At 40.2% G+C, this 13,331-nt stretch overlaps 1 protein-coding gene across 1 annotated transcript in view; it reads right to left on the reverse strand.

Annotated features, from left to right (window-relative positions):
- Positions 1-12,031, reverse strand: part of LOC141796179 (NACHT, LRR and PYD domains-containing protein 12-like) — a 600,880-nt gene extending 588,849 nt beyond the window's left edge. Inside the window, exons 1-10 of the mRNA XM_074677154.1 lie at positions 11,946-12,031; positions 11,371-11,389; positions 9,891-10,083; positions 8,468-9,785; positions 7,937-8,407; positions 5,046-5,219; positions 4,695-4,868; positions 4,178-4,342; positions 3,474-3,665; positions 364-537 (exon numbers count right to left, since the gene is read on the reverse strand). Of these exons, the coding sequence (XP_074533255.1) occupies positions 364-537; positions 3,474-3,665; positions 4,178-4,342; positions 4,695-4,868; positions 5,046-5,219; positions 7,937-8,407; positions 8,468-9,785; positions 9,891-10,083; positions 11,371-11,389; positions 11,946-12,031 (2,966 nt within the window). The remainder of the gene's footprint in view (positions 1-363; positions 538-3,473; positions 3,666-4,177; positions 4,343-4,694; positions 4,869-5,045; positions 5,220-7,936; positions 8,408-8,467; positions 9,786-9,890; positions 10,084-11,370; positions 11,390-11,945) is intronic.
- Positions 12,032-13,331: the final 1,300 nt, after the last annotated feature.

Consider the following 13,331-nt stretch of genomic DNA (forward strand, 5'->3'; position numbering starts at 1 on the left):
TAAAACTGAATCTGCCTTTTGTGAATTGAAATTGAATTCTGTGTTTTTGAATCTAAAGTATAAAAAAAGTTGAATTTTCATAGGTAAAATACAGTTTCAAATTCGATTAGAAAAATTAATTTGATTTCAAAACATTAAATTCCATGACACATCATGCTTTTCAAATTCAATATTTTAATTCTAATTCAGTTTCTGATGGCACAAATATAACTTCGTACAGTGACTTCTCTGCCAGCTACTCTAATTATATTATATAATACAATATTATATTGTATTATATGATATTATATTGTTGTTCTACAGAGGAACTCTGTTGTTGCATACCAATTAATCACTTAAAAGGAGTAGCCAACGTTGTCTGACCTTAGAGTCTTGAGGAGACTGATTGGACTCTGTAAAAATCCACACAGCTGCTCCAGTCCTGAATCCTGCAGCTTGTTTTTACTCAGGTCCAGCTCGCTCAGACAGAAGGGGTTAGACTTCAGAGCTGAGGCCAGACAAGCACAGCTTCTAGCAGACAAACTGCAATCACTCAATCTGAACAGGGGAGAAAATATGACACTTCAGAAGATAGTGTTCCAGCCTCAAATCATGTGGAGGTTTCTTTGTTTCAAAAATTAACTTAGAGTTGAAAGAAAAAATGAAGCTTTCTTGAAGTTGACGAATAAAATAGACTCAAGCTATATTAATGATTTCAAACTCCATCCACCCCACCTGTGACCCAAAACATCACTAATTTATCCAGTCCAGCTTTATTTCTGTATTACCTTTACTTCATGCAAAAAGCATGTATTCAGCTCAAAATGCCACACAAAGAACAAACCAAACAATAAAACACTAAAGGAAAAGTGTGTGATAATAGGCTGAAACAGAAGATAAAATAAAACACTTAGAACTATAAAAAGCTTCCTGTTATTATATTGATACGCAGAGTGTTTCTAGAGCTTTCTCAGGGGAACAAAAAACAGAAAGCTTACCCTCTTGTACGTCAGTGCAAAATATGAGGGGCAAAGTCAAAAAAGAATTCTTACGTCAACGTTAGGGATGTCTGACAGTCTGGACCAATAGATTAAACTGTTAAGCAAAGGATTCGCCTATAGACCAAACCCAGCAAAAAAAAACAAGACAGACCAAAGCCTAATTCAACGCAAAGTAAAGGTTCCTTTTTCGCTCATGCTTATGAATGTTGTCATTAAGTGTCAATCAGTCAACTGTTTCACCTTTGATGCAACTCGCATAAATATGTCAGAACAGGCCTCACTAGAGCTCAAAACATAACAACGACCCAAAATGAAGTAACTGATCCCAAATTAAATTTAGAGAGTGTAATAAAGCCTGAAACGTAATAACTGATCATTAAAGGTCCCATATCATGCTCATTTTCTGCAGTTTAATATAGATCAATGATGTCTTCATGAAATGGTAGTAACATGTTTTGGTCCAAAAAGCCAATAAATCAAGCACAGCAGCATTGTTTCCAGGCTCTCATAGCCCCTCTGTTCAGAACACTCTGATTTAGTGGGCGTGGCCTTCATATGTAAATGAGCCACCGCTGATACCGCCCTGCTCTTCAGGGTCACTGAGAGCGGCGCCATGAGCTCCCAGTGCACAATGTTTAGAAAACAGAGAAGCTTGTTTACCATAACATTACAGATTATGTAATGTATGTATGTAATGATTATGTACAGATTATGCCTCTGTGTTAGCTTCATCCTGAGGCAGGGGGGACACAGTGTTTTGATTGGTCAAAAAAGGGACTCGCTGACGTCGGCAAACCCCGGAAATTCCAAACAGCTCGTTTTAGGTCAGGATTTTATATTCACATGCACTACTAAGTACAGGTTTTGTCATTAAATATCACATTTTGTGGGCTGGAAGGAAAGCCAAAGACCCACAAATTTAACTAAAAGACTTGAAGTGATTTTTGCATAATATGGGACCTTTAACGTAAAAAAAAAAAAAAAAGTGCTTAGCCTAAAATCTACTGTAAAATATGATAATAAAACCCTAAATTTAACAATGACCAAAAATGTAATAACTTTTTGCCCAAAATAGAACAACTTGTTAAATTTGGGGGTTTTATTCAATTTTCTTAATTGTTTGTTTATTGTTCTGATTGTTAATCACAACCTGCCCTCGCATACCACTTTGCTTAGGCCATGGGAAAAAAGAAAACAAAGCTTGATATAGAGTTATCAGGTGTACTGAGAAGAATCCTGCTTCTCCCTCCTTCTTCTTTGAATTGTTGCCTTCATGCAGCAGAGTTGTCAAGACACGCAGATCTTGACCTTGACTCTATTTTAACCCCAGAGCAATCAGCACACATTTTAAAAATGATTCTTTATCATATTTGTCCTGTGTTTATTATGTTTGTTTTTTCAATTTGAAATATAAAGAAATCCAGTTATTGTTTTTTTTTTCAATTTAATTTTTGTTGTTTTCTGACACACAGACAACAAAGGGATTCTGATTAGTGTTAATTTCCTATTGATGTCCCATATTCAGTTTTCTGTTGTTGTTTTTTTATGTTGTTGTTGTTGCTGTTGCTGTTTTTTACCAGGCAGAAACTGGCTCCCATCAAATCAGTAACAACAGAAAAATAGAAAAAAAAAAAAAGTCTTACACCAGAATCTCCAGATTGCAGTCTGGGTTTACCAGGAAAGTACACAGCAGCTTCATATCGGGATACCACAGCTCGTTTTTACTCAGGTCCAGCTCTCTCAGATGGGAGGGGTTAAACAGAGATGAGGCCAGAGAAGCATAAAAGCTCTCTGACAACTTGCAGTCAACCAGCCTAGATAACAATAAAGAGAGTTTACAACACAGGAAAAAGAAGCTTTCAGTGAAATAAACAAGAAATGCTGCTCCTGCGTCTTTACTGAGATGAAGTGAGGGGTGATTTTCATGAACTACAAACTTCATCAGTGGTTTCAATTAAATAATCTAATGTGTAAAATAAAAATACAAAAACTTCTAAATTTATATAAAACATACAAATGTTTTAGAAATGTCAGCTGTGTCAGGATAAAGTGCAATTAAATTCATCTTCCAATATCCAAAATATAATCCCGCATTTGAGAGTTTAATCTTTAAGTCTACATTGCTTCAGAAAGGGATAAAAATATGTTATTTCTCTATCAGATTAAAACTATTTAACAAACTTCAAGCAACCATGTATTTGCCTTTTTTTTAATATCACAGGTTGCTCTAGAAAACTAAGGCTTCTGTATCCCTAATATCCATAATCTGACTATCATACCACTCACTGTAAGCTCTGCGAAGTGAAATCTCTCAGTTTTCTTATATTGAGGGTTTAAATCTGTAGATTGACATGGCTCAGTTGAAATTAAAATCATCACTAAGTGAGGGGGAAAAAGACTGGCCTGGTATTCAGATCAGCGTAACATTTGTCAGATATTCAGTGAAACAATTTTCACATGACGCTAATGTTTGATTTAAAAGATATATCTCACCTCAGAGTATTCAGTCGGCAGTTTGGACCTTGCAGAAAGTCACAAAGAGACACCACTCCTATTTCCTGCAGCCAGTTGTAAGACAGACCCAGCCTTCCAACATGTGAGGGGTTGGACTTTAGAAATGAGGCCAGAGAAGTAGGGCTGAGCCATGACCACCTGCAGTCCCACATCAACATATTAGACAAAGATCTTACATCATTCGACAGCTCATCATATATTAAAAGCCTGGGATGGCCTAGAGTGTAGAAGTTCATTTAACAGAAACTCTTTACACTTAAACCAAACAGGGGGTAGAGTAGATAGTTTTCAGAGGTTTGATTAATTTCATCAACCTGCTGCTACTACATTGTTTTGTTTTATTTGTTTTTTCGAGTAAATTTTACTTCAAAGCTTCAGAATCTGCACTGAATACTAAATCCAAACAAACTGTTGACAGACAAACTGTTGACAATATAGCTAAACAATACTAAAAGACAAGAACAGTCAACATTCGAAGCTCCTGACAGACTGACTGAACAGAGCTGAACACTGCTTCTGTTGCCAAATTGCAAAGGTTTATATTTTAATCACAGAAGTCAAAATAAATCTTACCAGATAAACCCACCACAATGCAGCATCACATAAATGTGAAAATAGCTAGTACTGTTTTCACAACTCATTAATGTTAAGTGCACAGTGAAAAACTGCCTCACGTCAGAGACTCCAGTCTGCAGTCTGGATCACTTGTCAGTTCACAGATCTGAATTATTCCTGAATTCGGCGTCTTGTTGTTTTGCAGCTGCAGCTCTCTCAGACAGGAGGGGTTGGACTTCAGAGCAGAGGCCAGAGATGCACAGCTGACCTCGGACAGACTACAGCCATCCAGTCTTAACAGAGAACAGATCAAATTACCAATAAGCAAATCAGATGTGTAATTTCACAAAATCTTTAACCCTTTCAGATGAGATTAGATTCATCAGGATTTTAAAGACCTGATTCGTGTCTGCTGGATAGACCCTGACTAACCCAAACCCACAAAAACAGCATCTTCTGACAAATACTCAGTTCATTCTAAATAAATAAAATTGTATTGCTTACACAGATGAAGACTAATTGGCTTATTTGGCAGATTTGATTTCATGACCTAAATGCTTTTAAAGACCCTGTTGACACCTTCATTCAATACGGGGCATAGTAAACATAAATCCTTTAACAGAACCAAAGCCTGACCAAACTGACCTTAGAGTCTCCAGTCTGCAGTCTGGACTCTTCAGCAAATCACACAGCAGCTCCACTCCTGAATCCTGCAACTTGTTGTTACTCAGGTCCAGCTCCCTCAGACTAGAGGGGTTGGACCTCAGGGCAGAGGCCAGAGAAGCACAGGTAATCTCTGACAAACTACAGAACCACAACCTGAAAATAGATTAGATAAGCTTCAGAAGGTTCTGCTGAAGGACATTTAAAGTAAAAAAATGCTCAACCAAAGTCAATTTGAAAAAAACAACAACATTGTAGCAGGATAAACCAGGATCTACTGTGGCTTTCACATCTTATGATTCTTATATACTAGGGAAAAAAATGACGTTTGACCTCAGACTCTCCAGTTTACAGTTAGGACTCTCCAGCCCATCACATAGAAGCTTCACTTCCTCCTCCTGAAGCTCGGTGTCACCCAGGTCCAGCCGTCTAAGATGCGAGGGGTCAGACTTGAGGGCCGAGGCCACAACCTCACAGTGAACCTTTGCTATCCCACAGCCAGAAAACCTGTGACAACATAAACATTATTAATACCTTGTTGTTAAGAAGTTCCTTTCATAGCCCTTTATAGGGCACTCAGTGAGATACTTTGAAATTCAAAACTTCAACTCTAGAGTATTATTTGAGCTGATACACTTACACGTACATACACAGTTTACTTTGATGATATTTCACAGAATGCTTGGCTTACTGATGCATATTTACATGAATTTATTTAAAAAGAAACAACAACAACAAAAACAGTCTTTTTTGATAAATGTCCAGGTTGAGGGACAGGGATGCGATTGTGGATGAAGGGGTTCCAAAAGTTATCCTGTAGGAATAGCTACTAATATTTGAAAGGACAGGAGGGAACAAATGTATACTGAGCCATGGTACACAGACTCCCTGAACAAAAACCAAGGACGGATTAAAGGGGAACAAAACCACTGCTGCCCAGCAGCTGACCAGAACCAAAACTGAAGGAGAGTGTGGTGCAGGAAAAAAAAAAAAAAAAAGGAAAAACAACTCTTCCCTAGGAGACCAAGAATACATAGACTTAGCACTAAAAGTATGGCAATCTGTGTTTGATGTTTGATGATGTATTGTGTCTTTGTTGTAATGTTTGTAAATATTATACTGTTGTAAAGCTTGTTTATTTTTCCCATAAATGGAGCCATATTTGTAAGGAACATGCATTGGTGGGGTGAGCAGCAGAGCTGAATGTGGGATGAGCCCCTGAAAAATTTGCTAAATCTTGTCTGCCAATGCAAAACAGCTTATTCTGACGTTGACTCTTGCTTTGAGCTTCTGGTCCCCTCAGGTGCTAACAATCAGGGGCCTGATTGTTAGCACTTGTGAGTATGGGTGCTGCTACAGTGGACAGTAGGTGCCATGTTAAACTGATCCTCTGCAAAGCCAGGTTGCAGTGATATTTAAGGTGAGCATGAGTACCATCTCCTTAGTAAAGACCAAGCGGCAACCTCCGGTCTAAGAATATGAGACAACGCTGAAGTGCTAAAATCTGCTGTTTCTCAAAGGTGGCTTGAGGCTGGAAGTAGCGGAAGTCACATACACACCAAGCCAAAAAATAATAATTTTCACAGCAGAATTTAACCCATTTTTCAGCCTGGTTCAAAAAACGTCTCCTGTCCGAGACGCTAATTTTACTATCAGCACCCACTGTACGGGGGGTGAATTTTTTTCTAACTCGGCCATTCAGAGGATATTAAGATCGCAAGCTCCCCCAATAGGAGGCATAGCTGAGGGTCACGTGACTGACAGGCGCCCTATGGGGTAGGCGAAGCCCTTGCCACTACCAATATGGCCGTTACAGCAGATATGCTTCATTTTCCATTTCAGTAACAGACAGGTGACGTCGGGGAGACTAGGTGGCTGTTTCCCAAAGCCCAGGTACCTTGCCTTGGAAGGCAGTGCCTTCGAAGCCACTTCCTTCCAATCCAAGGCAAGTTTCCTGCCTCTGCTCAAAAGGAGATGCTAATGGAACAGCCTACAAAGGCATATTTTTACCATCAGATTCCTTTCACAAATTTTTGTGTAATTGGAGTTACATTGTCTTACATAATATATGTTGCACTGTGGACAGTGCTTGGAAAGTTAAATACAAATGTGGAAGTAGACCGTATGCTCAAGCGGCCACAAATATTGGCATGGCTTGCTACTTTTGTACGCTTTTTGCTTTTTATTGTCACATCATTGACACTCTGCAGGTGCAGCTTCTCAGTAATTATAGTTACATGAGGGACACACAAAAGAGTCAAGTGTTGGACATGGTATAAGTTGTCATTTTCAGAGGTGTATTTTGTTGCTCACATTTGAATTGGAATTTACCGCACGCCTCCACTGGAGCGTCTCTCTCTGGTGCGTCTTTTCCTTCCATTTTTTCCTTTTCCGTAGATTCACACGTTGCATGTGATGGTGTTGGGTGGCATCACCCTTACTGGAAAAATGATTTCCAGCGAGGCAATCCACGAAGGCAAATGTTACTGCAGAGAGATATCAAGATGAGATTCTGCTGCCAGTGACAATTCCATATCTCCACGGTCTGGGACTGATCACTATCATCCAAGATAACAACACTCGCCCCCACGAAGGAAGATTCCTCAGAGACAACCTCCAAAATTTGGGATTGCAGAGGATGGAACAACCTGACAGCAGTCCTGACCTCAACCCCACTGGCTTACGCAAATGCTGTTTGAAGAACCGGATGCCATCCCACAACAGTGTGTGAGCAGACTGGTGACTAGTATGAAGAGGAGAATTCAGGCTATTGTACCGGTGTTTGGTTCTTCCACACACCACTGAGGATCCTGTTTGTTAATTGATTTAATTGATTGTCAGTATGTCTTCTTTCTTCTGGCTTCAATCAATCAATCCAACAAACAACAACAAACAACAGCCAATGGCTGAATAAAGTGTTTGGCATTGGAAGAGAAGATCTGACAAATTCATTACGGGCACATTCAGCAGCTCTGCTTCTCATCCCACAAATACACCAAGAAGCACTGTTACAACAAAGAATAATCCACCAAACAGGTGTTCGTCCTTTTTGAGCAAAGTTATAAACTCTCAACACCTGAGAAACTATGAGCCATCAGACACTCTCGCCTGACCCTGCAGAGTGATAACTTCATAAGCAAAATGAACTTGCGGCCAAAGTGAGTTTCCCTTTCAATAAATGTTCTTTTTTTTATTATTATTATTATGATCATATTTTCACTCACACAGCCTTCCTGCAGTTCCTCACAGCTGGAATCAGTCTCAGTCGTCCCTGGTCTGTTGTGTTGTAGTTCTTGAGGTCCATCTCATCCAGAACCTCCTCTGACATCTGCAGCATGTAGGCCAGAGCAGAGCAGTGGATCTCAGAGAGTCTCTCTCTTCTGTACTTTGACTTTAGGAACTCGATGATCTCCTGATGAACTGAGTTGTTCTTCATCTCCATCAGGCAGTGGAAGATGTTGATGCTTCTGTCAGGAGAGATGTCGTCACTGCTCATCTCTTTCAGGTTGTTGATGACTCTTTGGATTGTTTCTGGACTGTTGTCCGTGTGACCCAGCAGGCCTCCTAGGAGTCTCTGGTTTGACTCCAGAGAGAGTCCATGAAGGAAGCGAACAAACAGGTCCAGGTGACCATTGTTACTGACAAGGGATTTCTCCATGGCACTCTTCAGAAAGACATCCAGGGTTAAGTCTAAGCTACCTGGGTATCCAAACAACTTGGAAATATTCTTTAAGAAAAAGGATGGAAGCCAGTACTTGTTGTCCTGTAGGAAGGCCTCCAGTACTGACGAGTTCCTGGCTGTGAAACAGTGGAAGACGTACACTGCAGCCAGAAACTCCTGAACGCTCAGATGAACAAAGCAGTAGACTGTTTTCTGGAAGATCACACTCTCTCCTCTGGAGATCTCTGTAAGAACTCCTGAGTACACCGAGGCCTCTGTGACATCTAGACCACAGCACTCCAGGTCTTCTTGGTAGAACAGGATGTTTCCTTTCTCCAGATGTTCAAATGCCAGCCTGCCCAGCTTCAGGAGAACTTCTCCATCAGCCTCCATCAGCTCCTGAGAACTGGTCTGATGACCCTCAGCATACTTCTTCTTCTTTCTCTGTGTCTGAACCAGCAGGAAGTGTGAGTACATGTCAGTCAGGGTCTTGGGCAGCTCTCCTCCCTGCTCTGTGCTCATCATGTGCTCCAGAACTGTAGCAGTGATACAGCAGAAGACCGGGGTCTGACACATGATGTGGAGGCTTCTGGAGGTCTTGATGTGGGAGATGATGGTGCTGGACACATCTTCATCCCCGAACCTCCTCCTGAAGTACTCCTCCTTCTGGGCGTCAGTGAAGCCTCGTACTTCTGTCAGCCTGTCCACACATGAAGGAGGGATCTGATTGGCCGCTGTAGGTCGAGAAGTGATCCAGACCAGAGCTGAGGGAAGCAGGTTCCCCTGGATGAGGTTTGTTAGAAGTATGTTGAGCGGTGACTCTTGTGTGAGATCAGAAACGACCACAGAGTTTTTGAAATCCAGAGACAGTCTGCTTTCGTCCAGGCCGTCAAAGATGAACAGAAGTTTACAGACAGCCAGCGTCTCTGCGGTCAGCTTCTCTAATGTTGGATGAAAAACATGGAGCAACTTGAGGAGACTGTAGCGCTCCTCTTTGATCAGGTTCAGCTCCCTGAATGAAAGCGGAAGCACCAGACTGAGGTCTTGGTTTTCAGAGCCCTTTGCCCAGTCCAGAGTGAACTTCTGCACTGAAAAAGATTTTCCAACACCAGCGACACCATTTGTCAGAACCACTCTGATGAGTTTCTGTTGGTTGGGTAAGGCTTTAAAGATGTCCTGGACCTTGATTGGATTGTCTTTGAGGGTCTCTATGTTGGGAGCTCTCTCAGACTGTCTCACCCCATGTTGTATGTTCAGATCTTCACTCAGGCCCTCTGTGATGTAGAGCTCAGTGTAGATCCTGTTAAGAAATGTTCTACTTCCTGCTTCCTCAGTTCCTTCATTCACAAATTCACATCTCTTCCTCAGACTGATCTTGTGTTCATCTAAAACCTCCTGTAGACCTCCCTCTGCTGAAACCGACACAACACAAGTATAAGACACAAATATAACAACACAAAAAGATAACAACAAAACTGGCAAAAATCACTGTTTTTGTGGTAAAATAGCAGGCGTACTGCATGGTGTTGTTCTTGATCCTTTTTGACATTGGGGACAGCTGGAGTCCTTCGGTGAAGTCGACTGGTCCTGGTGTGAAGAGATGCACTTTCTACAGAATAAGTGTCCACATCTGGTAGAGACTGGATCCTTCAGGATGTTCTGACATAAAGAACAGCTGGACAAACAGCAGGAAAGCTCACATAAACATGTCTGTAATTTCAGAGAATATAAGTAAAGTCAATCATGACTCAATGGACGTAGCAACACGAGAACATCAAGAAATCAATGACTTATGTTGTATTCTCTTTCTCTGAGTCTAAAAGACAGGCAATCTTCTCACAGCTCAACAACACTTTCAAAGTGTATTAAAAAAAGACCTCATCCCTAAAGACCTGCGGCATGAGTACATGCTGGATGTTGATGTATCATTTGATTAATTGGGGGATCGGTATGTATGGCGTATTTACAATTTTCAGATAGGTATTTCCACAAAACAATCAGCCAACAAGTTTCTCTCTTAAGACTGAACACTTGATGAACTTTTTCTACACTGTTAAAAAAATGTCATTTAACAGGAAATGGTCTGTAATTTTAACAGATTTTTCCTGTTTTCTTATAAAACAACAAGATGCTAGTAGTTTTACAAATATTTTCACTAATTTAACAGTCAAAAAAAAAAAGAATTCTACAGTTATTAACCCTTGATTTTTCTGTTTTTCAGAAACATTATACAAAACTGTAAAATTACAGAAATTATCTGTATAATGACATCCTGGATGTTTTTTTAGGTATTATGCCAGCTGAACCTTGTACCCTCCTCACTTATGGTTGCAATTCACTGATAATAAAAAAACAAACTGTAAAAAAAAAAAAAACGGTGAAAGGTCTGGCAGCAAGGTTTCCAGACAGATACCGTAAAATTACAGTCAAACGCTGTAACATAGAACTACGTGAAAATAACTGTAGAAATACGGGAATGTATTGTTTATTTATCAGAGACAAATTTCAAAAAAAAAAAAAAAACCCAAAACAGAACACACTGCCCTTCTCCTAAAAACAGTTTCCTCTCATGCATCACTGGTCATTTTGTCCTCCCTCAGCTTTTGTCCTTAATTTTACTATTTTCCTTCTATTTCACAGCAAAGTCATTTTTAACTGCTTTCCAGTCAGAACTTCCACAAAATGTCTTTAATGTGGGGTTCGCATCTAAAGCCAAAACCATTTGGAAAAGTAAATTACATTGTGCATATGAAAAGACGTACCTTCACAAAGATGGAGGACTTAAAATTCCTTACTTTTTCTTTGAGGGTCCTTGTCCTTTACTGAAGTTTGGAACGTCACTTTTGGACCGGTCACTCATCAAAGAGGGGGATCTGGATATTAAAGATTGTTCTGTGAAATCATATTGAGACAGGTGAGTCTGTTTTTTGATTCCAGGATTAGTTTGGTGAGGAGGAACTTGACTGGCCAGCACACAACCCTCACCCTAACCCTCACCCAGCACCTTTGGGATGAACTGGAATGGAGATTGAAAGCCAGGCGTTCTTGTCCGACATCAGTGTCAGACCTCAAAAATGCTCCATAGATTAAATTGGCAAAAATCTCCACAGAGACACTCACAAATCTTATGGAAGGCCTTCCAAGAAGAGTGAAAGATGTTAAAACCTCAAAATGGGAAAAAAAAAAAAAAAAAAAAAAAAAAAACTTTTATTAAAGTGTATGAGTTTTAATTCAGTGCCATTACTGTCCTGGATGGAGTAATGGTCAGGTATACCATTACTTTAGTTGATGTCGTTTCCTTGCCCTCCATAATGCAACCCCAGTTTAAATGTTCACTCATGGTTATTTTCTTGCATTAAGGCATTTAAAAAATACTACAGATAGATAAATAGACCAAAACAATAAGCAGCAGTTTAAATGTCTGTCTGAGGGTTTGCAGTCACTATTTACCTTCAGACAGACAGATACTGGACACTTCATTGCTAGATAGAAGACCGAGTTCTGTACACAAAGTCTGGATTCAAACTCTTCAGATCAGAATAGAATAGTTTGGACGACTAGAAATTTCTTACTGTGTCTTTGAGGGTCCTGGTTCATTACTGAAGTTTGGAACATCCCCCTTGGACCGGTCACTCCTCCCAGAACAGGATCTGTACATTAAAACAGGTTGTTCTGTGAAACTGCACTCAGACAGATGAATCTGTCACTAGATTCCAGCTCAACCTTGTTTGATGGCATCAGACTCAGGTGGTGTTTAAAGGAAACCCTCTTCTCTTGCAAACATTTACTCTTTTGGATGAATGGAGGGAGTGATGGACACCAATAAAGCAAGTAAACAGAGAAAATTTGCAGTTCAAGAACACAGGAATAAAGTGAGTATTTGTATTTGATGAGTACTTGTATTTGATGTGAACTCAACTGAACATTTGTGATGTACTCTATTACAGTGGTGGGCAATCAATTTACCAAAGGAGCTACATGAGGGACTGGGACTGTTTTGGAGGGCTGACCAATAGACTAAACTTTATTGTGCTCAGTATTATTTTTTACATTTAAAATAAATTAAATGGTTTTGAGCTACTACTTTAAAGTTTATACATCAAGGCTATGAGAAAAAAAGTAGGTCAAATATAGCATTTCAGAAAATAAATGAAAAACAATTAATGGCTTGAAATGCCTTACTGTTTTCCTGACGGTCCTGGTTCATTACTGAAGTTTGGAACGCTACCTTTGGACCAGTCACTCCTCCCAGAACAGGATCTGTACATTAAACACACTGTTCTGTGATGGACTTATAAACACAGAGAGCTGTCACACCATTTCTTCCAAGAAGCATACTTAGCTTTGCTGAACTGTGTCAATGTTACCATGTTATCATCATGTAACGCCAAGCAGTAAAGGAACCTGTCATCAATTGTCCCACACTCTCAGCCCACCCACAACCATACATCATGGATGAAGCTGTTGATGAGGGTGGACTGCTTCAAATATCTTGGACTCATCTTTTCGAACAAAGTTATTTTGAGCCATACACCAATCACACCTACACAAACATTTCCAACGACCTGTCCTCAAACTCAGAGCACTTTTTGTTGTTTCACACAAGTACTATCCGTAAACTCATCCTCCCATCCTGTCTGCCCCTGCACTTAACAACCCAGGAGCTGTTTTGTGTGTACACAGTTTACAGTATGTGGGTTCATGTGGGATGTGAGGGTAGATATGCACGGTATGACTGTCAGGTAGTGTGGGTGTTATGTAGTGCTGTGTTGTGCCATATGCTCTGGACAGTCTGTGACGAGGAAATATGTTATTAGAGGGCAATAGAGTTCGGTCTGGATGTTTTTCAACCACACAAACTTTCCACCTGAGCTACTTGCTTTTTGACTGCCAGACAACCTCTGAAAATGTCCCTATCAGGGGGGTAGATCTTTCCAGTGTCAACGTCATTGTCAGCT

This window comes from Halichoeres trimaculatus, unplaced genomic scaffold (genome assembly GCF_033239565.1).
Source record: "Halichoeres trimaculatus isolate MK-OKI-2021-1 unplaced genomic scaffold, fHalTri1.1 fHalTri1_scaffold_10, whole genome shotgun sequence".
In the NCBI taxonomy this organism is placed as follows: Eukaryota; Metazoa; Chordata; class Actinopteri; order Labriformes; family Labridae; genus Halichoeres; species Halichoeres trimaculatus.